The 27,680-nt window shown below is 35.1% G+C and overlaps 1 protein-coding gene across 4 annotated transcripts in view; it reads left to right on the forward strand.

The window, feature by feature from the left end:
• The window catches only part of STAG2 (stromal antigen 2), a 125,399-nt gene that overhangs the window by 95,536 nt on the left and 2,183 nt on the right, over positions 1–27,680 (forward strand). For 3 of the 4 annotated variants that reach the window (XM_045538455.1, XM_045538457.1, XM_045538456.1), the window contains 9 exons: positions 4,347–4,486; positions 6,058–6,159; positions 8,715–8,863; positions 10,306–10,434; positions 14,794–15,020; positions 17,870–18,059; positions 18,150–18,260; positions 21,482–21,608; positions 22,622–22,699. In XM_045538455.1, coding sequence (XP_045394411.1) covers positions 4,347–4,486; positions 6,058–6,159; positions 8,715–8,863; positions 10,306–10,434; positions 14,794–15,020; positions 17,870–18,059; positions 18,150–18,260; positions 21,482–21,608; positions 22,622–22,699 — 1,253 coding nt within the window. The remainder of the gene's footprint in view (positions 1–4,346; positions 4,487–6,057; positions 6,160–8,714; positions 8,864–10,305; positions 10,435–14,793; positions 15,021–17,869; positions 18,060–18,149; positions 18,261–21,481; positions 21,609–22,621; positions 22,700–27,680) is intronic. The other variant, XM_045538458.1, reaches the window with a different exon arrangement.

Consider the following 27,680-nt stretch of genomic DNA (forward strand, 5'->3'; position numbering starts at 1 on the left):
TTTTGTTCATTACTTATCATATTGTAAACAAAATGTGACATCACAGACCATAGGCTTTCAAGTCAGTTCTCTGCTTCTCACTAGCCCTGAGCCTGTTTTTCTAATTTGTAGCTATCTCATAAAACTGGGAGAATTACTTAAAATTGAGCAAAGTGACCAGTACAGTACCTGGGCATACATCATAGGTACTCAATATTTACTCCCTTTTCCCCTTATTTACTGGTAATACCAATATTCAGGTAATTAGAGAATAACTTTTTATTGTATACTTGCATCACATAGGTTTTTATATTTTGTGAGTATTAAACAATGTGATTTCTGAATGTTAGAAAAATGTTCGAAATTGTTACAGTGGCTCACGCCTATAATCTAGCACTCTGGGAGGCCGAGGCAGGCGGATCGTCTGAGCTCAGGAGTTCGAGACCAGCCTGAGCAAGAGCGAGACCCCATCTCTACTAAAAATAGAAAGAAATTATATGGATAACTAAAATTATATATAGAAAAAATTAGCCGGGCATGGTGGCGCATGCCTGTAGTCCCAGCTACTTGGGAAGCTGAGGCAGGAGGATTGCTTGAGCCTTGGAGTTTCAGGTTGCTGTGCACTAGGCTGATGCCACGGTACTCTAGCCTGGGCAACAGAGTGAGACTCTGTCTCAAAAAAAAGAAATTGTTAAGTCTGGGGCAATACAGGATGTTTGCAGAAAAATAATCAAACCAGCCTCACCTAGTGTTAAGTTACTCTTCACGTCCTAATTGCATACACACCCTAGTTGCCTTACTTGAACATGAGGTCATAGAAAAACAAGTAGTATTTGGTCACTTCTTTCTGGGTTCATTTTTAATTTAAAGTTATTCTTGAAGGAAAATAAAACATCAGCATGTATATATCCATACTAATATAGCACTGCATGTCAGGTTCTAAATAAACATACATAATTCTAGATATGGCCAGGTGTGGTGGCTCACGCCTGTAATCCCACCACTTTGGGAGGCTGAGGTGGGAGGATCACTTGAGTCCAGGAGTTTGAGACCAGCCTGAGCAAGAGACCCTCTCTATTAAAAATAGAAAAAATAGCTGGGTGTGGTAGTGCGCCTGTAGTCCTACCTACTCTGCAGGCTGAAGCAGGAGGATTACTTAAGCCCAGGAGTTTGAGGTTGCTATGAGCTAGGCTGACACCATGGCACTTACTCTAGCCTGGGGAAGAAAGCGAGACACTGTCTCAAAAAAAAAAAAAAATGTAGTAATGTTTATATACTTTCAGTTAAGCTTTTATTCACAGCATTGATTTGACAGACATTTATTGGTCAGCAGCAGTATACTAGATGCTGTGAATATAAAAAAAATGAGTCAAGGTCTCTTCAAGAATTAAATTCAAATGGAAAGGATGTCTAAAAACAAGTAGTTGTAATGCAGTCTGATAAGTAACGGGGGCACGTAGAAAGCGTTATGGGCATGTAGAGGAAGTTCTAAGTGGTCTACAGGGCTTGAAACATCTTTGAGAGTAGGCTAACGTTTGAAATGCACCCTAAAAGATGAGTAGGACTTTTTAAAACTAGTATGAGAAGGCATAATTGCATTCTAAAACCTGATACAAAATAAGTTGGTACATAATCCTTTTGTTAATTGGAGACTGCCTCAGCTTCATTTAGACCATGGGAAATTGAATGAGAATATGCTTGCCAGTACTCCTGAGTTTTCTAGGTGCTTCCTAGAATTACCCACAGAGTGTTATCTCCTTGGACTTTGTGTTTTATATTTACACTTTTACAATGAAATATATTCCAGCACTATGAAAACGTATAAAATATAACAGATTTCTACATATTCACCCACCAGTCTTTGTCAGATTTAGCTATATTTGTTTAAGATTTTTTAAAGAAATCACGGTTATAAAAAAAAGACCTGATTTTCATCCTTCCGCTATCCCAGTATTCCCCCCTTTCCTGTAAATGTAACAGCTATCCTAAATTTTCTGTTTATCACACCTTTGCATTTTAATTTTATTTTACTAGGGATTTATGTATCTGTTAACAATATATATTTTCTGTTGCTAACTTCCACATAAATGGTTTCATGTTGAAACTTTTGTGACTTGCTTTTGAGTTAACATTTTTGAGATCTTTCAGTGTTGACATATGGCTATATATGATTTATTTATCTTAACTGCTGAATAGTATGTGATATGAATTAACTGTAATTTATTTATCTATTTTCCTGTTGTTGGACATTTAGGTTGTTTCTACTTTTTACCCAGTTAAAATAATATAAAAACAATTACTCCAATGTTTAAGTCCTTGAGCACATGTGCAAGTGCTTTTCCAGTAGATACCCAAGAGTGAAATCACTGGATTATATAGTGTGTGTGCATCTTAAACTTGATCACATGTTGCCAAAGTAGTTGTTTTATCTTCCCTCCAGTAATGTGTCACAGTTTACATTGTTATACATCCTCATCTCATGCCTGGCATTATAGACCCTTGGATATTTGTTTTGTTATCCCACATCAGATTAGAAAGGGAGAGAAAAAGAGAATGCTTCTAGAGGTGGTACACTGACAATACATAATAACATGACAGCTGACACTTTATGAAAGGCCCAGTGAGTTAGGCACTTCTCTATGTTCCTTAATCTCTGCAAGAGAAACAGTGGCTAATTTTTGGTAAGCAAGAAGTGGAGGAAAATAAAAACCAGAGCTTAAAAACTCTTAATATCATCGGATAATTTAGTCTGTTGGGGGAAATGATCTGTATACCTCTAGTTCCTGTGAGCAGTACTAAACATTGATTGGAAACAATATCATGTAGAAATCATCCATTATAATGACAGATTCATTGAGAAAAGGTTAGTGTGTATATATATTCAGTGTAACCCATTTAAAAAGTAAATAATATGTTTCAGGTTTCTAAGCAAATGGCCTTGACATTCTGGGACATCCACTTGTGCTAAAACTTTTTCTGATGGACTGTCTTAAACAAACTCTTTTTTTTTTTTGAGACAGAGTCTCACTCTGTTTCTCGCGCTAGAGTGCTGTGGTGTCAGCCTAGCTCACAGCAACCGCAAACTCCTGGGCTTAAGCAATCCTACTGCCTCAGCCTCCTGAGTAGCTGGGACTACAGGCATATGCCACCATGACCGGCTAATTTTTTCTATATATAATTTTAGTTATCCATATAATTTCTTTCTATTTTTTTTAGTAGAGATGGGGTCAAGGTCTTGCTCAGGCTGGTCTCAAACTCTTGACCTCGAGCAATCCTCCCAACTCGGCCTCCCAGAGTGCTAGGATTACAGGCGTGAGCCACCGTGCCCGGCTAACAAACTCTTATTCTTAAAATTTGGTTTGAATTTCCTAGCAGTTATCAAAGATTACCAGAGCAGCCTAAACAATGAATTAATTAACTAAAAAATAAAAGAACATTTATATTTTATACAAAATGTTTTTTATATTAAGTATCTTCCATTTAAGATCTGATAGGATATACACAGATGGTTCACAAAAGAGGAATTATAAATGGCTAATAAACATGCAGAAAAATTTTAACTTCACTTGATAACCAAAGAAATTCAAAGAAATGTAAATTAATGAGATGGTGTTTTTTTTTTAAGTAATTTCATTTGTGAAATCTGTCCAGAGGAAAATATTTTACACAGCTTTTTATGTAAGAAGGCTTCATCACAGTTTTATTTATACTATCAAACAATTAGGAACAATCCTTTGGAAGTACTTGAAGGCTGCAGTGGGGCTTCCCGGACTATGAATTTGGAAATACGTCTGTTCTCTTGAGAACTGAATGTCAAGATCTCACATGATGGATCAGAGTGGAAATACATGAAGTTATCTTAAAAAGACAGAATGGTTTTTAGGCCGGCCTAACTTGAACATATTTAGTATGTATAAAGGAAGAATGTGTCAGCAAGAGATAGGGGTGAGGTAAGGTGGGATCATCCTTGGCAGGGATAGGAGAATTTCTGAGGTTGGCTGCATTCAGGAAAGAAGGAACCTTAAGCAACATACATTGAATATGCAGATTTCATTGACAAACTATCCTGTTAGGGAATTATATGAGTGTATTAGGCAAGCTTAACCTGACTTCGCTAAACATCAGTTCCTCTGACTCAACTCCATTTGTTCCTGTTCTGTGTTTATCAAGCAACCTTCTGATTATTATTTGATGTTACAGAAATTAGGTCTATTGGAATAAATTACAAATGGTTATAATTTTTAATTTAAATGTTTTTTCCTTTTTAAAATTCTCCAATAAAAACATGTTTTATAGTGAGAATTAAAAATAATATATTGTTGAAGTAAAGTACAAGATAGCTTAATGTTTGGGACTTTTTTCCCCAGACGGTCAGCAGGAGGATGAAGCCAGTAAAATTGAAGCTCTGCACAAGAGGAGAAATTTACTTGCAGCATTTTGTAAGCTAATTGTATATACTGTGGTGGAGATGAATACAGCTGCAGATATCTTCAAGCAGTATATGAAGGTAAAGTTGAAACATGGATAGCAAGATAGTTTTAAAATGCTTAAAAGATAATATAAGACTGGGTTTCATGCTTGGCTGCCATTGAATTTTTTTTTTTTTTGGTCCAACCCTAACAATCCTGGAGCCATTGAAGTTTCTAAATAATAAATTACTTTTTTCCAACCTGCTCCAGTAAATTACTTTTCTAATATAAAATATTTCTATTTAAAATATTTAATATATTCAGTAACATTGCCTTATACTTCAACTCCTCCAGTTAATAGACATTTTGGGTTTATTGTATTCATTTGCATTTGGAATATTGGAAATGGCCTCTCCTAGGTTAACTCTCATTATTAGAAATTGCATTTCTGATTTATTCTAAGGTAACAGGTTTGTGTCCTTCCTTTGCTTGATATAGCATTAAGAAGTGTTCTTTTAGGAGTCAGGAGACCTGGGTGGTATTTTCAACTTGGTTATTATGTATCTTGGGACCTTGAGTAATTCAGTGCCTTTTGCATCCTGAGTTTCTTCATCTGATCTGCTATGGATAGCTAAGGTTCTTTTTGGTTCTCTAAGTCTGACTTGATTCAGGATAGGTTCATTCATAATTTTCCTAAATATATGTGAGATCCTCTAATTTTGAAGTAGTAGTAGTAGAAAGGATATTGTTAATTATACTAACAGAATGTGACCAAATATGGTAAGATAGTTTTTAAAATCCTTTCTGAAGTAAAATCTAATTATAAATGTAAAACTTTTTAAAGCCTTTGCTTTAAGAAATTTTATATATATATATATATATATATAAACCAAGTTAATCCTTTCTTTGTAATATTTTGCTACGTGAAAGAATTCTAACACCATTGAAAATCATTTTGGAATTTCAAACATTTGGCATGATAATTGTTAGTTTTTTAAAAAAAACTAAGGTTGCTTATAAAGTTATTTCACAAATTTTAAACTTAGATTTATGTGTTCTAGGTTAAAGTCAGTTTTATTAATAGGAACATGGTTATTCTGTTTTCTCTGATAGTTATATATGTATTTTGAAATACAATCTCAAATTAGAAAAGAAAAAGTTCATGTACAACATATAATGTAAATGTCATGCATAATAAGTTTTCTTTTTAAAAGGGGTTTATGGCTGGGTGTGGTGGCTTGACCTGTAATACTAGCACTTTGACAGGCTGGAGGATTGCCTGAGGCCAATAGTTCAAGACCAGCGTGGGCCACACACAGTGAGACCTTGTCTCTACAGAAAGTTCTAAGAGTAACTGTGATTATATTTGTTGTCTTAATAGTTCACAAAGAGAACTTTATTTATATCCTTTGTGTTACTTCTGAAAATCTGCATAACCCAATTATTGTTTTATTCTGTACCTCATTTATTTAAAACCAAGTCTGGAGCTTTATTTGATTGGATCTTAATTGTTTGGTATGTCTCAACTTACAGAAGTTAGGGATTATGTGCTTAGAAATGATCTTAAAGATTTGGTAACATTAGTTCCTGTTTTGTAAGGCATAATTTCAGCCAAATATATACTTTGTGAAATCTATAATGCACTGATTTGTGTAAATTTCTTTTCCAGTATTATAATGACTATGGAGATATCATCAAAGAAACAATGAGTAAAACAAGGCAGATAGACAAAATTCAGTGTGCTAAGACCCTCATTCTCAGTCTGCAACAGGTAAGACATTAACAGTACCAGCTTTAGGTAAGGTAATTAACACTTAATAATTAGCAGAATAAGGTAGCAGTTGGAACCAGGCAAAGGATGCATAAAAGTAGAAATATAAAATATTCAGCCTCACTAGTATACAAAAAAGTGCAAGTGAGATAGATCATTTTTTGCTTCCAGACTGTCAAGATTGGCAAAACCTTTAGCTGTCTAAGGCATGGAAGAAATAGATATGGTAGGCAGTTTGGCAATATATGCAAAAACTTGTAACATATGTCATGTCAGCAGTAGTTAACTTGCTTTGATAGATTTCAGGTGAATTTTACTTTTTTCTCCATTTCCAGACTTTAGTGAGCATATATGAATTTTTTATAACTAAAACGCAACTGTCCTTTTCATTTTGGCAGTGGCAAGGCAGGTTTAATTAAGTAAAATTATTTGCCTAGTGTGCTTTTGTTTTTGGAGACAAAATTTGCATCCAAAACATAATCCAGCCCATTACAATTTGATAAACTTTCTTGCTTTTTAGAAATGTAAGTATGTAAGTTCTTAATTTCATTTGTAAATCTGAATATTCCTTGTTAAAATTAATAAAATTTAAAAGGTTTTAAAGGTAGCATTTAAATATTTAATAACTTTTGCTATAACATAATTGCTAGCTATGGAAAATTTAGAAAATATAAGAAATGGAACAAATACAAGTTATCCTTTATGTTTTCACTTAACAATAACCTTTTTATTTTTAATAGCCTTCTTAGTCTTTTTTATGTCTATGTGAAATCTTAATTTTTATAAAAATTAAATTGTATATTCTATTTTGTAAGTCTGCATTTTAATATTAATAAACCCTGAATACATTCATGCCATTAAATAATGTCCTTAGCATTTTATTTTGTGAGTAGCAGAGGCTTATTTTTCTCTCCTTCTTTATTAAGCTGTAATTGACTAATGAAAATTGTATATATTTACAGTATGGAATGTGATGTTTTGATATATGTATACATTGTGAAATGACTAAATTGAGTTAATTAACATATTATCTCACCTTTTTTGTGGTAAGAACATTTAAGATCATCTCTCAATTTTCAAATATATAATACAGTACATAATTTTTTTTTTTTTTTTGAGACAGGGTCTCACTCTGTCACCTGGGCTACAGTTCAGTAGTGTCATCATAACTCACTACAACCTCAAATTCCTAGGCTTAAGCAATTCTCAGCCTCCCGGGTAGCTGGGACTACAGGCACATGCCACCCTGTCCTGCTAATTTTTTTATTTTTTTGTAGAAACAGGGTCTTGCTAACGTTGCTCTGGCTGGGCTCAAACTCCTGGCCTCAAGCAATCCTCCTGTCTTGGCCTCCCGTAGTGCTAGGGTTATAGGTGTGAGCCACAACATTCAGTGCATTATTCTTAACTATACTTACCACGTTTTATAATAGATCTCCAGAATTTATTCATCCTGTTCTACCCTACTGAAACATTGTACCCTTTGACCAACATCTCCTCTTCCCTACTCCCAGTGCCTGGCAACCACCATTCTCTCTGTTTCTATGAGTTCAACATTTTTAGATTATACATACAAGTGAGATCACATGGTAGTTGTCCGCATTTGCCTGGTTTATTTCATATCACATAATGTTGTCCAGGTTCATCTGTGTTTTCACAAATGACAGGATTTCCTTCTTTTTAAAGGCTGAATAATACACACACACACACAATGGAATAGTATTTCTTTATCCATTTATTAGTTGATGGACACTCAGTTTGATTCCATGTCTTAGCTATTGTGAGTGAAACTGGAATGAACATGAGAATGCAGATATCTTTTAAGCATACTGATTTCATTTTCTTTAGATATATACCCAAAGTCTTCATCATTTTTTAAATTGACACATAATTGTATGTATTTATGGGGTACATAGTGATGTTTTGATACATATATATAATGTATCATTATCAGATCAAGGTAATTAGAATAACTCATTTTTAGTGACTGTATAATATTTTATAGATGGACCATAATTTAACCAGATTCCTCTCATTTATATTGAGGTTTTTGACAAGTTTCATCATTATAGATAGCACTAAAATAAACATTTTTTTGTACTAATGTGCATAAATGTTGGTATTTCTTTGGAATAAAGTTCTGTAATTAGAACTGCTTAGTCAAAGAACATCAAAATTCTGGAGCTTTCTATATGATGAAACTTCTTGATGTGAAGATTCATCACTTAAATGTAAATAATATAGTTGCCTAATAATTTACTGGGTTTCCTTTATATTTTATCTGCTATGTTAATATCCAATTAATACCAGAAGAATAGGGTTCTGCCCAAACTAACCTAAAGAGTTTCTAATATCAATAACGACCTCTAATTTTAGTGTATGAAATGCTATAATTTTGGTCATTTGTATCAGGTTTTTTAAAATCCATGTTTTAGGGTAAAGTACAGTGCCTCATTTATTGAACATCTGTATTTTAAATAGAAAATATTATATTTTAAAAGATGTTAATCCATAATTGTTAAAAAAAACTCTAACATGCTTTCTTTCTTCTCAAACAGCTTTTTAATGAAATGATACAGGAAAATGGCTATAATTTTGATAGATCATCTTCTACATTTAGTGGCATCAAAGAACTTGCTCGACGTTTTGCTTTAACTTTTGGACTCGATCAACTGAAAACAAGAGATGCCATTGCCATGCTACACAAGTAATCTTCAGATACTTTATTTTTAGTCATGAACTTTTTTTTTTTTTGGTATCTAGCCCTTTCATTTGGAATAACTAAATTAAATTTATGGTTTATTATTTTATAAATCTGTACCATATCTTAACTTCATGAACAGTTATAGTGCTATCTCAATTAAGAAATGAGTTTGGATTAAAACGCCCTTTATAAGAAAGTTTTTTTTTTTTTCACTGAAAACCGCACAAAGTCTTTATAAATTATGTGAAGCAAAGCAGCATAAATTTATTAGGCATTACAAAATCTTTTTTTTTAATCACCTTTTGTCATAGTCTCACTGCTAGAGAGAGAAATCCTTGAAATTTGATTCCTTTGTCTCAAGTTTTCTCTTTCTGGTTCTAGTCTCTGTTTTGTAGACTTTCCCCTTGTTTTGAGCTGCAGACTTCTTTCCATCTGCATGTTTTCTTCCCCTTATCAAAATTGGAAATTGTTTGATTTTATATTGGGCATATAATTCAATGATCAGTTACACTTTTTTTAAGTATGGGTACATTTAAGAGCTTTAACGTAACCAACATTTGTATATTAAAACCCTTTATCTCTTAACTGTGGGTTAAGGAACCTACCCTTTAGGAAAATCAAAAGGCTTGGACTCTTCTTCATTGAAAGCTTTCTGTTTTTTGTTTCTCTTACCCCTCTTCATCACTTAATTTATAAAAGTGTTAAATGTCTCCCTGAAGAAAATTTTCTGCTCTTAAGTTTGCCCATGCTACCGTTAGCGTTAATTCACTCTCTCTGGTAACCTTATTCTAAAACTCTCGAATTCATTTTTATGCCTTTTATACATTGGATGGCATTTTTACGTAATACTTAAGGACCACACATGTAGTAATTATTCTGAGGGAGTAATACATCATTTTCTTCATGTAATAGCCTTCTTTCTTTCCTCCTCAATTCCATCTGAATTGTTTTATACCCAGTTACATTTTTATAGAGTATAATGTTGAGTTGTTTGCTTGATTAATAAAGGTATTTATTGCCACATAAATATAGTTAAAATGGGCCCTGAGTGAAGTTTAACTTTAAAACTTTACTCTTAAATGAGTCATTATAAATAGTCATTCCTTTATGTCTTAAAAAGTGCAGATAATGTATTTATCATTATGTGAAAAAATTTTGGTATTTTCTGTGGAAAAAAGTACGAGTAAATAATGTAGATATACCAAACTGAAGGCAAGCTGGTACGTGTGTGTGTGTGTGTGTGTGTGTCTCGTTTTGTTTTAAAGAAATAACAGTGACATAAAATGTAAATGTATTTGCTCATTCTTACTCTTACAGTCTCCTTATTCTCTATTTCTCAAATTAAAGGCATCGCAAAGGAAGTAGAGAGTAAAATTTCCTTTCTAAGTTATTAAATGTTTTATTATACTTTCTCAAATATTTATTTTAATAATTTTTTTTTGCAGAAATGGCATAGAATTTGCTTTTAAAGAGCCTAATCCACAAGGGGAGAGCCATCCACCTTTAAATTTGGCATTTCTTGATATTCTAAGTGAATTTTCTTCTAAACTACTCCGACAAGACAAAAGAACAGTGTATGTATTTGCTGGAGATGTCCTACTTAATTTCATTTTAGAATTCTTAAAAGCAATGGTTATACTCGGTTTCCTCCCCTTTACATGTACAGATTAGAATTGTAGGATTGCATTAATGCAGGAAAAACTTTATACTTCAACAACTTTATAAATTAAGGATTATAACTGTATGCATAATACTCCATTTTAATATTATAAGTTCCCTTCCCAGTATAGTTGTGTTTTTTGAGGTGTAACTTGAATACTTTATATGCTCTTCTATCTTCCTTTCCCTTCCTCTTTGTCTCGCTCTGTTGCCCTAGGTAGAGTGCAGTGGCGTCATAATAGCTCACTGCAACCTCAAACTCCTGGTCTTAGGCAATTCTGCTGCCTCAGCCTCTCAAGTAGCTGGGCCTACAGGGGCACGACACAATAATCGGCTAATTTTTTTTTTCTTTAAGTAGAGACGGGATCTCACTCTTGATTAGCCTGGTCTTGAACTCCTGAGTTCAAGCAATCCTCCTACCTCGGCCTCCCAGGGTGCTAGGATTACAGGAATGAGCCACCGTTCCTGGCCTTCTTTTCTTTACTCTTTTCTTTTCTTTTCTTTTCTTTTCTTTTCTTTTCTTTTCTTTTCTTTTCTTTTCTTTTCTTTTCTTTTCTTTTCTTTTCTTTTCTTTTCTTTTCTCTTCTCTTCTCTTCTCTTCTCTCCTCTCCTCTCCTCTCCTCTCCTCTCCTCTCCTCTCCTCTCCTCTCCTCTCCTCTCCTCTCCTCTCCTCTCCCCTCCCCTCCCCTCCCCTCCCCTCCCCTCCCCTCCCCTCCCCTCCCCTCCCCTCCCCTCCCCTCCCCTCCCCTCCCCTCCCCTCCCCCTCCCCTCCCCCCTCTCCCTCCCCTCCCCCTTCCCTCCCCTCCCCTCCCCCTCCCCTCCCCCTTCCCTTTTCTTTTTTTTTTCTTTCTTTTCTTTTTTTTTTTTTTTAAGATATGAGACGTTGCTGTGTTGCCCAGGCTGACCTCAGACTCCCAGGCTCAAGTGATTCTCCTGCTTCAGCCTCCTGAATACCGGAGACTACAGGCATGCACCATTACATGCAGCTGCTTTATGCATTCTTATTTGCATTCTTGCCTTAACCCACCTAGGGAGGGATCATTTAAAAGACAGTAATATCAGGGATCCATCAGGAGCATCCTAGTAAGTCTGTGTGTTGAGCTATGGATACACTGGAAAGTGGAAGTCCATATATTATCTTTTTACTTTAACTACTATTTCTGTCCTCAACAGACCATTTAAACAGGGCACTTGTCTGGTTTAGTCTCCTAATATGGTGGCTTACTAGAGCCCAGAAAATGGATTTAATTTCTCAAAGTCTTTTTCCACCTTTCGCCTTGGCTTTGAGGTATAAAAGGACAGAAGAATATGAATACCCCATAGTATAGATAATCTCTCCTGAAAACCCACCAGTATTTTATATTTAAAGTCTGTATAGATTTTGTATGAAAGTCTAAAGCAGACAAAACTATCTATGGTGATAGAAATCACAGTAGTGGTTACTACTAGGGTTGCAGAGATTGGGAATATGGGGTACTTTCTGGAGTCATGGGAATATTCTGTATCTTAATACACATGTGGGTTACACACATGGATTTATTTGTAAAACTGATCCAACTGTACTCAATTTCTGTGTATTCTGTGTAAATTTAATCCAATTAAAAAGTGCATGTAGACAGTGTTGATCGGAGAAATACAAATAAAAACAATGAAATACCATTTCTCACTGAGCAGATCAGCAAAAATTAAGAAGTCTGATAGTGTCAAATATACACAAGGATGTGGTCCAGTAAAGCCTTTTATACATTGCTGATGACAGTGTAAATTGGTACAAAACCACTTTGTGGAGCAATTTGACAATGCCTCATGATCCAGTAATTTCACTCATAAGTGGATGCCCTACAGAAACTCTTGAACACATGCATGAGGAGAATCACAAAATAATGTTGACTTTTGATTGTCTGAATAAGGAAAAACTCAAAACAGCCTAAACATCTATCAACTAGAAATGGATCAATAGATTGATATATAAAAAAAGACAAAAAAAATAGATTGATATATGATGGAATACCACACAGCAATCAAAATGGTTAGATTTTAAAAACATAATGTTGAGTACAAATAGCAAAGTACAAAGCTGTGCTATGGTGTTTACAGACAACTGTGTGTTAAAATATAATCAAGGCCGGGCGCAGTGGCTCACGCCTGTAATCCTAGCACTCTGGGAGGCCGAGGTGGGTGGATCGCTGGAGGTCAGGAGTTCGAGACCAACCTGAGCAAGAGTGAGACCCCATCTCTACTAAAAATAGAAAGAAATGATCTGGCCAACTAAAAATATATATAGAAAAAAAAAATTAGCCAGGCATGGTGGCGCATGCCTATAGTCTCAGCTACTCTGGAGGCTGAGGCAGTAGTATTGCTTAAGCCCAGGAGTTGGAGGTTGCTGTGAGCCAGGCTGACACCACGGCACTCTAGTCTGGGCAACAGAGTGAGACTCTGTCTCAAAAAAAAAAATGAAAAAACAATAAAATAAAATATAATCAATATGCATGGGGATGATAAATAACAAATTCAGGTTAGTGGTAACCTCTTGGACAAGGAGGAGGAGAAATGGGAATAAGCTTCAGGGATGGCTACTTACCTGTAATGTTCTGTTTAGGTATGTGATGGGTACGTAGTTATAAATCTCTCTACCAGTGAGTATATTTTGGCTCAAACTCTCTTGTTGTAGACATTTCTTGGACAAGTAGCCAGTTCATGGGCCACGCTTGGAGGAGTACTGTTCTATGTATGACTGAAGTACATTGTAATTAGAAAGACATACGGAACAGCTAACACAAAGTATGTTTTGTAACTGGTGTCTCCTGTTCTCTTTAATGCTATTCAGAACTGGTAAATCTGAATTGATTGGAATGTGTCATTATGATGACAACAAATATTTGAATTGCGCTTTACAGTTAGTTGACAAATAATTGTCTTTATTTATTCAAAGCATAATTTAGCCTTCTTGAACTCTGACGTCAGAGCCTGGGACTACAATCATGATTATGCCGCTTGCTTGTTTTTATTATTGTGGGCCCATTAATTCTTAATTTTTTTTATCCTTTCTTTTCTTGTCTGTAAAATGGGGAGAACAATTCAATTCCTCACTGAATTGTAAGAATAGTTAACCTGAGAGAAAAATACCTAGCACATAGTAGCCACGTGAATTTAGTTAAATTTTTATTACAGAATTACATATAAGCCTTGTGGGAAATGGATTTGAGGCAGCTTCTCCCAGTTCTCCTGACAAGATATCTGTCATATTAAAAACTCCTTTCTTCCTTGGCAATTCTTATTGTGTCAATAATTAGATCTTTGGCTCTTTGTGTGATAAGCAACTAGACCTAGACTGAAACCCCTTGTGGTTTCAACAACAATTTGACTAGATCAAGTTGTTTCTCTATTTAGACAATAAAATTGATTTGTCTGAAAATTCCTTGTTCAAAATGTGGGTATTTTACATGGTAAAATTAATTGAGTCAGTGGTACAAAGCTCATATTAAAATATGTGAAAACGTTAGATCTAACAGCCTAGGTGTTTTGACTTGGAATCAGAGAAACCACAAATATTGAATGTTTCTAATAATAACTCTCTTGAAATAAAAAAACAAACAATGATAAAAAAAGCCTTGTGGGCCAGGCGCGGTGGCTCACACCTGTAATCCTAGCACCCTGGGAGGCCGAGGCAGGCGGATTGTTTGAGCTCAGGAGTTCGAGACCAGCCTGAGCAAAAGCAAGACCCGGTCTCTACTAAAAATAGAAAGAAATTATATGGACAACTAAAAATATATATATAGGAAAAATTAGCCAGTTATGGTGGTGCATGCCTGTAGTCCCAGCTACTTGGGAGGCTGAGGCAGGAGGCTCACTTGAGCCCAGGAGTTTGAGGTTGCTGTGAGCTAGGCTGATGTCATGGCACTCGAGCCCGGGCAACAGAGTAAGACTCTGTCTCAAAAAAAAAAAAAAAAAAGGCCTTGTGATACTTGGATCCATGGGTAGATTTATGGTTTCCATCAGGGTGATACTTTCTTGCTGGTATGGACCATATCTGATTCATCTTTGTATCTGTCCCTGGTGCCTAGAACATAGTAGGTACTCAACAAACGTTAATCTGAAATGCTCTGAATTATTTCATTCAATGTGAGAGTCTTGGTAGAGACAAAATTGCTCATCAGTGTTTTGATGAGTTTGAGATTGAGTAGTAAAGTAATACGCCCATGCTCACACAACTAGGGGTTAGTAGGACTGGCAGTTTTCTGTATCAAAGCTAAGAATATCTACTTCTTTTAAAGGTATGTTTACTTGGAAAAGTTCATGACCTTTCAGATGTCACTCCGAAGAGAAGATGTGTGGCTTCCTCTGATGTCTTACCGAAATTCTTTGCTAGCTGGTGGTGATGATGACACCATGTCAGTTATTAGTGGAATCAGCAGTCGGGGGTCAACTGTACGGAATAAAAAATCAAAACCAGCTACAGGAAAACGGAAAGTGGTTGAGGGCGGCATGCAGCTTGCACTCCGTAAGGATATAGTTTATTCTCATTATATTTATCTGTAATATTTATCAACTGAATTATCGTTAAGATTCACCTTATTTTTTATTTGAGATATGTGTTGTTTAATAATAGTGTACACAATGTGTCAGTTATGTGTAAATGTACTGTTTCAAGCACTTTACATATATAAACTCAGTTCTCACAACTCTTGGAGTATATCCTCATTTTTAGGATGAGAAAACTTAGCACAGAGAGGTTAAGTAACTTAGTGAATTTCACACAAGTATTAAGTAGATGAGCCAGGCAGTCTCACTCTAGAGCACCTGCTTTTTTAATCACTGTGCTATACCATATGCATAGGGAAATGGACTCAGTATGTTATAGAGTTATTACCCAAGAGATCAGATCATCTGGTTTAAGTGGAACAACAGATTCAGAGAGGTTGCAACTTCTAAATTTCCATGAAGAGGCCATTAATCATGAAGAACTTGATAGAAATACAAAGTGCTTTCTATCATAGTAGAGGTAGCAGTGCATTATGACGCTTAAAGCTCTTGAGTTCCTAACACTTCAGAGTTGGTTCAAAATGGCCTGGGGACTTTTTTCCTTTTCTTAGGAACCTTTAAACAAATTAGCATAGTTGTTAAAATTTGTTCCAGTTTTTATTTCTGAATAACAAACTACCTATAAACTTAGGACATAGCCAGGACCATGGGTGTCTGATACCTTAGCTAGGAAGACACAAAGGCTGGTTGCTGGAATCATATGGAGACATCTTCACTTACATATCTGATGCTGGCTGTAAGTTGGGACCTCAGCTATACTCTGCCAGAACACCTACATCTGACCTCTCCATCTAAGCATATTGCTGGGCTCCAAGAGCCAGTGTTCCAAGAGACAGGCAGTAGATGCTACCAATTTCTTAAGCCTGGGGCTCAGAAACTGAAAGCATAACTTCTGCCCTATTCTATTGGCCAGGCAATCACAGAGATTCTGGGGGAGGGGACATAAACTTCCACCTCTTATGTGAGAGGTGTCAAAAAATTTTGGGGCCATATTTAAGTTGCCACATAACTTATCAGCTATTATTTATCATCAGGTGTATAGTGTTTATTACTTGATTGTCCATGGATTAATGGTTTTAGTATTTTTGTCCAGTAGTATAAAGGCATTAATCTTGTACTTCTAACTTGTACAATTTTAGACTCAATTGGTTATGTAGTCCCAATATCATGGTTGATAGGGAAATCTCTTTTATAGTATCCCTGACCAGTTAAAATAGTTAGGACTGATGGTTTATAAGAAGTTAAAAGAAATTTTTCTCTTTTTAAAAATAGAAAATGTTATCAAATTAAAATATATTTCTTGCATATCACTGTAAATTTTAAAAGGCTTTTCTCATCTGAAACAGTACTTAATAGTTATAGATTTGTGCTGAGTCATCATCTTTTTTCTTAGCCCTCATGGGACACATATGAATTGGTATTTATATAACATCTTAAAAATATTAATAGATTATCAAACCAGGTACTTCAGTTTTTACAGAAAGAGTCCATGCTCTCTTTTTTCAGGTTTTTTGAGAGCCATAGAAATTGAGGCATTAATAAATTAGAAGTAAGGATAAATACTGATAGGTTGGCCAGGTCAGTGCAATTTTGAATACAATATTGGAGCCTGAATATAGTGGAACTTAAAGGTTGATGTAATTACATTGCAAAATGTGGGTTTTATGTCAGATCCATGGATTACTAGGGTATTAGCTATTGCCACATTTCTTTCCACTCTTTCCTTGAAAACTTATGTATTATGTACACATATATGATCTTCTAATAAAATAGTTTCCTTCCAAACTCAATCACCAAATGCTATCAATTTTACCTCTCAAGTCAGTGATTTTTAAAATTACTATTAATTCACTAACACTTGTATGCAAGTTTGACTTTTATTAATCATGATAAGATCTATAGACATCTGGGGAAAAAGTAGCTTTTGGAGGTGAAACCTGTTTGTTTTTTTCATTCCAGTGCTTAATGTACGCCTGGATTTGTGAGCGCCAGCCCCCGCTTGCAATTGCTCCCTCCTTATGACTGGCTAAGCAGTCTGCATCCTATAGATTGGAACCAATCTCCTATTTGTTTCCATCCCTGTTACCATGTCTCGCTCACTTGGGCAATACAGTTAGCCTCTTAACTGGCCTATTGGCTTACCAGTCTTCCTGTTATTAAGTCCACCTTCCACACTGCCACCACCCTGACTAAAACATGTAATTCACCAAATTGTTTCCTTTCCTTAAAACCTTCAGCAGTAGTTCCTTGTCACCTTAGCTAGCACAGCTTACAAGACTTTCCACAAATTGATTCCCCCTTCTGTATCCAGCCATTATCTTTTGCCACTCTTTCAATCTTTATACCCCAGAAGTAGCAAACTGTTAGTTTGAACCATATGAAATTGCCCTTTTTGTAGGTCAGATATCAGCAGATTAATATGGTTCAGTCATTGTTGTTTCATGCTTCAGTGCTCTTGCCTATATTTTTCTCCCTGCTAAGCCTTCACAGCCCACTCAATACTAACTCTACCTAGAAGTTGCTTCCTAGTAGCTGGCTGTGACTCCTCTCACAGCTGCTCCTATTCCCCATGTTTCCCTCTCTCCTAGCACTTACCATACTGTATTATAATTGCGTGATGGTTCTTTGTCCGCAGCTAGACTATAAATAGCAGGCAGGGACTGTGCCTTCTGTATCTTCATGTGCCTTTCTTCCTAGCACTAGCATGTGGAAAGCAACAGATGTTTGTTGACTTGAATGGGTTGTATTAGACATCTGATTAGTCAAAATTAGTAAGTGGACTTAATTGCTATTAATTTTCTTTCACAGCTGAAGAAAGCAGTAGTAGTGACAGTATGTGGTTAAGCAGAGAACAAACACTGCACACCCCTGTTATGATGCAGACACCACAACTCACCTCCACTATTATGAGAGAGCCCAAAAGATTACGGCCTGAGGATAGCTTCATGAATGTCTATCCAATGCAGACTGAACATCATCAACCTCCTCTTGATTATAAGTAAGTACATTTGATCATTTTCTGTACTATAACTTTATTAATTACATAGAAAAAAGTTAAGTTAAAAGAAGAATAAAATTCTCCTTGAAGCACGCAGGTAACATGGATGTTAGCTCAAAGACAACAAGAGGAAGCAAGGCAACAGCAGGAGAGAGCAGCAATGAGCTATGTTAAACTGCGAACTAATCTTCAGCATGCCATGTAAGTGAGAGTGCCTTATTGTCTGAGTCTAGGAAGTTCACTAATTCATTTTAACATATTTTAATGTGTGCCTTATCTAAAAATTTCAGCAAACTCTCTAGAGTAACTTAAGCTGAAATAATCAAGGAATTAAAAATTGGTCTTTCCAACAGGAAACAAAAAACGTTTTAAGTTAATATTAACTAGTTAGCCAAAGGACCAATCTTAGGCTGATCTGTTGGAAAAGTTTAAATATGAATCCTTGTTTATTTTGGTACACAGAATTAAAAATACAGTTCTGTTACATCTTAATTGATTTTCCTACCTTAGTTCAGGCCCTCATCTTTTACCTGAACTATGATATTAGCTTTCTAACTGGTTTTCTTCCCTCAAATCTCCCATTTATCCTCCCACCAAACCCTTCTCTTCACACTCCCCCACCGCTCCATCATTCACACTGCCATCAGGAATTATTATTCTAGAATAAAAATCTTACCATGTAACTCTTAACTTAAAACCTTTCCATGGCTCCCCATTTCCTGCTGGATAAAGTCCAAACTCCTTAGCTCATGGCATGCAAAGATCTTTCAAAATATGGCCCCTGCCTACATTTTAGTATCATTTCCCATTCCCTGGCAACTGGTAATATCATCGTAAAAGAACAAGCTCAAGTGTAACCTTAAGTGAAGCTTCGGTCATCTATGCTCCCATAACACTATGTATATTCATATTTCTTATAGCACTTACCATGTTGTATTGTAATTATTTGTTTATGAGTTTGTCCCTTTGTCTAGACTGTGAGCTCCTCAAGGGCAGGGACTACATTCATTGCCTGTCAGTGCTTGGCACATAAAAGGTGCTAAGTAAATGTTCATTGAATGAATAAATGTTCAATGCTAAAAAAAAATTGTTTACCTTTTAAGTACTTCGTTCTTACCGGATTCTGTATGAGAATTTGATAAATCTTTCTAAAATCTTCATTAGCTTTGGCTCTAAAAGAAATGGCAGACAAGCAGTCTTTAGATAATGTTTTTCATGTCTTGATTGGTATTCAGGGTAAAGTGTGATGACTCTGATTAAGTTTTTCAGTTTGCAAGTGTTGTACTTAGAACATAATGTGGTATATATTTAAAACTGAGAGGTAGTAAATGTCACCCTCTTCTTTTTTAATTTATATTTTGTTCTGTTTTGTTGGTTTTTAAATAAGAATTTCACCTGTTTTTCTTAAGAAATGGTCATTTATGACATTAGTGGTAGCCTACATAAATTCACTTTAGTTATTTCCATAGTGATCTTAAGACCCTCTAGAGACAAAAAGTATACTCTATTACATGTATAGATATTGATTCTAACTTGGTTAATATGGTCACCATTTATATTATCACTTGGTTCCATCCCCTTTTCTCTGTTTCTGTGGCCACATTCCCCTAATGTATGTTCTTATTTCATGCTGGATTCTACAGCTAATTTCTTAGCTTTCAACCAGTCACTAGTCCAAATATTCTAGAATTCTGCCACGCAATCATTTGATCTATATCTCTTCCCTGAAAACTTTGTACCAGTTCCCAAGATCCTATATAGAATCTCATCACTCAGTACGATTTATCATATTACTCTTTTGTTTCAATTCCCAATTATAGATAATCTCCCCCAGGCAACTACAAGGGATTATCTCAGTTAAATAACTATTACCAGAGAATTATTTTTTGGTGGTGGTTGTAACCATAAGTGGTCTCTTGCCTGGGACTTTAAGGTATTTTTGTCTTACGATGACTTTTCTGTAATGGTATCTGCCTTATAACTGAAAATACTTCCAACTTATCTTTCTTATTTTTTAAAGTTTATATCACGTATCTTCCTTATACTCCAAACAAAATGCAGAATAGATTTCTGGTTTTCTGTAACATGATCCATGAAGTACACATTCCCTTCACAGTTGCCTCCGTTAAATATAGTAAGGTTATCTTTTATTATCCAGAACTGTTAGGAAATAAGGACCATTATCAACATGTTTGTTGAGGGAGCCTGGATCAGACATCATATCTTATTATCTTTATATCTTTTAAGACCCAGCACAGGCCAGGCACAGTAGCTCATGTCTGTAATCCTAGCACTTTGGGAGACTGAGGCAGCAGGATAATTTGAGCCCAGGAGTTTGAGACCAGCCTGGGCAACATAGTGAGACTCTGTCTTTATAAGAAAAAAAGTTTTAAAAGACATAGCACAGTATTGTGTAAATTGTAAGCATTCAGTAAATGACTGATGGGGTTTTGGTGGTCTTATTTAGGGGGAGGTGTCTTTGGATAAGAAGTTAATGTTGGCCAAACTGGAGAACAAATCATACTTGATTTCACTATTATGTTGGCTACTTTATGCTGATCTGGGCTAATATGTGAACTTAGTTTATTCTCCATAATTATGTGATAACATACAGAGATTTTGGTCTTAATTTTATATTTTACATTTCTATATATGATATGTCTTAGTTTGAGTTTCATAGGGCACAAGAATTCAAGTTTCAGCATAAGCGTTGCTCTTTTCTTCCTGAGGCAGAATTAATCCCTTCTGTCATATCCTTATAGCACTTGATGCGTAGTTCTATTGTAATATTTATCACATTTTGTCATAATTAATTGTTTATCTCTGTTTCCCATAGTAGACTGTGAGCTCCTTGAGGGCAGGAACCATGTCTTATTCATCCTTTTTTTTTTTTTTTTTTTTTTTACATCCATAGCACACAGTAGAAGCCTGTCACATAGTAGGCACTGTGTGAATGAGTGAGTGCATGCCTGGTACACATTAGGTACTGAATGAATGAGTTATGGGTAAAATTAGCATTATGTATTGATGAAATTATATGTATTCTGAAAATGTCATTTCTTTGGTCTCTGTTTTATGTTTGTTTATTAATTTGTATCCTGCCTACTTTCAAAAAGGATTTGAGGTATCTTATATGTTCCCATATGGGAAATTCTCGTTGAACCTTGTATATGGGATATCAGACCTATAAAGCTAAATGTATTGAAGCAGTATAGAATAAACATAACTCCTTAGCATTTTTAGACAAGTGAACATTGGGGGTTTGACATCATTGATGACATGATCAATGCCTAATCATTCTCCCTGACCTTTAATTCCATCATTTTCCATTATACTTGAATATAGAGAGCCACATACTGCTGCCTGTATTTTAATAGTCACAGTATTGGTTCAAATCTTGACTTTGTTTTATATTTCTCTAGTCGGCGTGGCACTAGCCTAATGGAAGATGATGAAGAGCCAATTGTTGAAGATGTTATGATGTCCTCAGAAGGGAGGATTGAGGATCTTAATGAGGGAATGGATTTCGACACCATGGATATAGACTTGGTAAGAAACTTAATGATTTTTGTAAGATTTTCATTTTAGATCCCTTGGAAATTAAGTTGGATATTTATTAGAGAAACACCATGAAAAATAAGTTTTGCAAAAATATTAAATAAAGTCGTTGCCAGGGGTTTAGGTATATGAGAAGGGATTGAGGAGAGGGTGAATTTGGTGAGGGTGTTAGATCCTAGTTTAAGATGATAAAAATTAGCTGTTTGTTTTTGAGATTAGTTTAGGAATATATAGATTTAAAGGATATGTTTTGCTTAACATTAATTTGACTATGAAAATCAAAGGATACTTAATGGTTATGTATTTAGTTTTTCTAAAAAGTTTTATGAGTTAGCATAGTAAGTATCACATTACCTTGTAATTTTCTGTTTATTTACCATTATCAGAACAACACATTAACTTGATACTACCCTATTACTGACATATTTCATTATCAGATACTGAAGTAAAATTACTTAAACTTTGAAGGAAGTTAAATATATATGAGTATATTTATTAATATGATTAGGGCTTTACAGTATATAAAATGCTTCTACATATTTCATTTTACTACATATCTCATTCAACTTTGTGAGGATTGAATATATCGAAGCTTGGACAGTTAGCCTATCCAAGGAGACAACACTAGTAAGCAGTGAAGCTGAGACTTAAAAGCCCGGGCTTCTGATTCTACTTTTTAGTATACTATGGTGAATTCTCAAAGAAATAATTAAATCTTTAGAATAGTGTAATTTGGCACCTTGAAGGGAAAATGATTTGAGAGAAGGATTTTTAAAGTAAAATAAAAAAAATGAGTTTTCCAGTTTTTGTCTCTCAGAATAATTTTCCACAAATGAATTGTTTTTGTACTTTTAAACATTCTGTAGTTGAGTGTACAGTGTTTAAAGTATTGTAAGCTACTCTTGCAATCACATAGGCCATATGAACATTTAACTTGGATATTTTCAGTTACTGTATGGTTTATAGGTATAACAAATGTCAGCTGACTTCCTTTTTTCCCTTAGCCACCATCAAAGAACAGAAGAGAGAGAACAGAACTGAAGCCTGATTTCTTTGATCCAGCTTCAATTATGGACGAATCAGTAGGTTTAATTTAAAATGTACCCCATGATTGCAAAATCAAAAGTATAGGCTATCCCTGAGTTTGAGGTTGGAAAGTTAGGGCAGCATACTGAGAATGGATGAAAACAGATGGATGTGAGAAAAAAAAGGCAAGCGGGTAGAATTTCAGTGGGAGGGACGTGGTGGGGGGTGATGCAGTAGTGGTGACAGATTAGAAAAGTACTTTCGAATCCCTGCCCAACTGGGACTTAAATGTTATGTTAAGGAATTTGGACTATTCCTGTAGGTTTGGGTTGCCAACTGAAGGATTTTAAATGAGGGAATGGCATGATCAGAATTGTGTTTCGGAAAGATTTCCTTGGCATTTATGAATGGATAGGATGAGGGAAATAATTGTAATATAAAGGCATGGAGAAAAATAATGAGAACTTGAACAAAGGCTTTGAAAATGAAGAGAAGGGTATTGAGATATCTAGGATGAAGACTCAGTTATCCTCTTCTAACCTTTAATTGGTTTTTATTGGGCTTTGTCAGTTACTTTTCTTAAGTACCTCTCGTATCAGTCCCCTGTGTCATTTTTTTCCCTGACAATGCCTTGGTTCAAGTCCTTGGTTTTCATTTGGGCTATTGCAGAGCCTCTAAGCTGATCTTAGTGCCCCACCCCCACTTCATATCTCTTCTGGGATCATCTTTCTAAAATGCAAATCTGATGTTCTCAGAGTTCTAAGTCTCTTATTGATTTTTTTTTTCCCATTGCCATTAGGAAAAAAATTGCAGCTCCTCAGCCTGACATACAAAGCCTTTGGTGATTTGGTTCCTTTTCCACCTTAACCTTGGCCTTTTCCTTGCATGTATTCTTGTTAGCCATACCAAATCTTACAGTTCCTCTCAAATGTTCTATGCTCTTTAATTACTCCATGACTTTTCTATAAGCTTTTCTCTCCTGTAAGTGTCCCCTTCCTTTTCCTCCTGGTGAATTCTTCCTTTAATACTCAGTTCTGACATTACCTTTGCAATTTTTACTGACTTCTCCAGATAGATATTTTATTCTCTGCTTTCTTAATAGTTTGTATATACTTTCATTGTGACAATTACAGACTGATGTGAGATAGGAAATTACATGTGCTGGTCCCTCACTGGACTGAACTCTTTGAGGCAGTGATGATTTTATTCATTTTGAGTTCCGCCTAGCATAGTAGGTGTTTAGTTTTCTCTAATAAATAAATCATTTAAGTAACCTTCCATGTCCCTTTTAAAATATTATCTACCCATTTATGCTATTTCCTTCTAACACCTAACTCAGGTGACTATCATACCATCCTCTAAGGCCTGCTTTCTATGCCCCAGTTTCTACCATTCCCTCCTTGCTCTCCGTACCTCATAGTCTGCTTTCAGATAGCTCTTGGAACTATTTTGACAAAAATTCACACTAACATATTAATAAGGTCATTTGTTATACCCCAAAAGATAGAGACCACCTTGGGATCTTTCAAATCATTATTTGTTTTGTTTTGTTTTAAATTTTCTTATTTTTTTCTTTGTTTTTTTAAATCAGTATTTTTAAATCTCTACTGTGCATTTGAATTGTCTGGAGATCTTATTAAAGTGTAGGTTCTGTTTCAATTGGTCTGGAGTGTGGCCTGATATTCTGCATCTCTAACATGCTGTTGATGGTTCAGGTCTGCAGACCAATGAGTAGCAAGGCTTTATAATAAAGTACATAGGTGACCTATTCTACCCATAAGTCTATATAGTTTAAGTACATATTAAAGTATGTGGTTTCCTGATAATTAATCTAGGAATATGTATCTTCCTAATTTGTTAAATAAAACATGAAGATAGTGATTATGATGAGAGATAAAAGAGAATATTTTCAAGCAGGTATGATAAAATGCATTCATTCAATTTATTAAGCTGTAAATTGGTGCTAAAATGAATAAGACACTTTCTCAGTCCTTAAGGAATTCATATTCTGGTGCACCTTGACTACCACTTTGAAATATGAAAAGTATGGAAGCTAGTATTTGAGAGCTTATATGCTAGACACTATGCTAGGCATGATTTATTTTGATCCTCTTCAGCAACTTTGTGAGAAAGGTGGTAGAATTCCCACTTTTATACCCAAGCAAACTGAGACCAAAGAGGTGATTTACTGACTTACCCAGAGTTATACAACTAGTAAGTGTCAGAGTTGTAATTTGATGCCAGGTCCTATGGTTTAATAATCTTATGCTGGCCAGGCGTGGTGGCTCACACCTGTAATCCAAGCACTCTGGGAGGCCGCGGCGGGTGAATCGTTTGAGCTCAGGAGTTCGAGACCAGCCTGAGCAAGAGCGAGACCCTGTCTCTACTAAAAATAGAAAGCAATTAGCTGGACAACTAAAAATATACATAGAAAAAATTAGCCAGGCACGGTGGCATATGCCTGTAGTCCCAGCTACTTGGGAGGCTGAGGCAGGAGGATTGCTTGAGCCCAGGAGTTTGAGGTTGCTGTGAGCTAGGCTGACACCCCAGCACTCTAGCCCGGACAAGAGAGCGAGACTCTTGTCTCAAAAAAAAAAAAAAAAAAATCTTGTGCTGTCTCTGCTGTTGTACATCCCGAAACTAAAATCAGGCCTCATTTGGGTGAAATACCAAGACAAGTAATTAGTAAATTGATATGATGAACTATAATCAAAATTGATATGGGCATTTAGAGATCTGCATGTTTTTATCATGTATTTGTATTTGTCTAACGTCAGGAGAACTTTAAGCATTTGTTTCATTAGTCTTGCATTAGATTTGCAAAAAGGGGTTCTCCACCTCAGATAACTAAAATAATGAAACAGCAATGTAAAGTTTGTGTATCTATTTTTGATATTTAACATTTAGAGAAAGCTACAATCTAAGTGAAGCCAAATATAGAGCCCTTAATAATTATTTGTTCTTTATAGCAACTTTATTGCACTCTCATGTATATTGACTGTGTTACAACTGAGAGGCCTTTATTTATTCTTAATTTGATAACAGTTTAGCTGCTTCTGCTGCTAAAATTAGGAAAATGAGCACACATACTTATAACTGTAGTTTTATAGTATTACCACATGATGGCAGCAGTCACATAACTGAATGGTCAATGATCTTTAAAGGCTGAGGTATCTTTAAAAGTCTTTGACAGTGTTATTTTTTTAAGTTAATAAGAGTTGGGTTTTTAAAAAATATACATTAGACTTTATCCCATATTGTCTCAGTCATAACTTAAGAATGGAATAATGGAAAATTTTGAATGCAAAATTTCTGTTTGCCTTTATATACTAACCTACATTTGTTCTTACTCAAGCCTATGATAAGTGAGTCATCAGAAAGCAATAGTAAAATTAGGATTTAAATTCTGTAATGCCCGATTCTAAGATTCTCCAATTCTAAGTGAAATAACTCAGAGCACCTTAGTATAGATACTTCAGGTTATTACTAAATAAATGCTAAATATATCTTTTAAAATAAGATTTTCACATCACCCAGGAGTGGTAATATAAAAATTCTGAGCATATCATTTTTGAGATGCATATACATAAGATTCTAGGTTTATGGTGTAGTTGGTTTTATATGGGTAAATAAAATTGGTTTATCCCATTGTGATAATGGTCATTTTCTGCCAGTTTTGCCACAACACACCAAAGCTTGATATTTATACTTTTAAATATATGTTTAAGTGTTTATTAATGTTAACATCAGAAACAGGTACAGTTTGTATTAGCACAGAAAAGAGAGTGTCACTAATGTTCTTGTGTTGAAATTCTCTTATTAGAATTATCTGTAGTATAAAGTTGGTAAAGAAGACCTCAGTATAATGAACCTAATATATAATGTTTTAGTAGAAGAATCTAGTTATAACCTAGTCTTTATAAAATGGTCCCCCTCTTCCCCCCAAAAAAAACCCCAAAATTTCACTTGTTCGGGTGCTTTCTAGTCAGGCACTCTGGAAAGAAGTTGAGTTCATTTTCCTGCCACACTCTACACCAACAATTGCTAATTAAGATTTTATCCTTTCATTCATCATCAGACCTTTCCTTAACTAGATTCATAGAGTATTATGGCTAGAAGGGATACTATATTTTATTTTATTTGTTTGTTTATTTACTTAGAGGCTGCAATCAGGTATTTGTTTCTTGGTCTGAAAATACACAGTTCCTTCAGATCAAAATAATTTGAATTCTATGACTTTTGTTCAAGTGAGATTTAACTTACAAGTAAGAGCTCTTTGTGATCTCAATCTCAGCTCACATGTGGATTTGATATCAGCTTTTATTAGCTCATTACAATATTCTAAAATATTAATTGGCATAATGAATACTAGACTTTTAATTGAACAACCTAATTTTTAGTATATACACTAAAAGTTATGTATTCATTTTTGCTTAATGAACAAGAGAGAGTTGTTCCATTCATCATCTGCTTTTACTTTTAGTGACAAGTAATTATTAGATTTTACCTAACATTCTTTTCCCAATTAGAATGTATAGAAAAGCATCAATATAAGTCATTTTGCCCAGACTTAACCTTGTTTGATTTCTTAAAATTTGTAGTTCTGCTCATTCACTTAGGCAAGATTTTCTGAAGAAAGCTTTCTGCTTTCTATATACTTGCATTGTTCTTGGATTTTTTTTTTTTTGGTCTGCATGTTCAAATACCTTTTTAAAAACTATACCCATTTCAGAGTACAAGTGGCCAAGTTTGCAAGACTTTCTTAAACTCTTTCCAGTGAACCTGTGCCAAAAGCATACATGAGGAAGCACATTCATTTGTTCATTCAGCAAATGCCTGTGTTGAATGCCTATGTTCAGGGCATTATCTATGCATTAGGGGTGTGTATAAACATAATCAAGCCAAGGTCACTACTCTTAGTTATATTTGTGAGGTAAGTAGCATCTTGATTAGTCCTGATCTTTTTTTTTAATTATTATTTATAGGGACGGGGTCTAGCTCTTGCTCGGGCTGGTCTCCAACTCCTGAGCTCAAGCA

Source organism: Lemur catta, chromosome X, assembly GCF_020740605.2.
Source record: "Lemur catta isolate mLemCat1 chromosome X, mLemCat1.pri, whole genome shotgun sequence".
NCBI lineage: Eukaryota > Metazoa > Chordata > Mammalia > Primates > Lemuridae > Lemur > Lemur catta.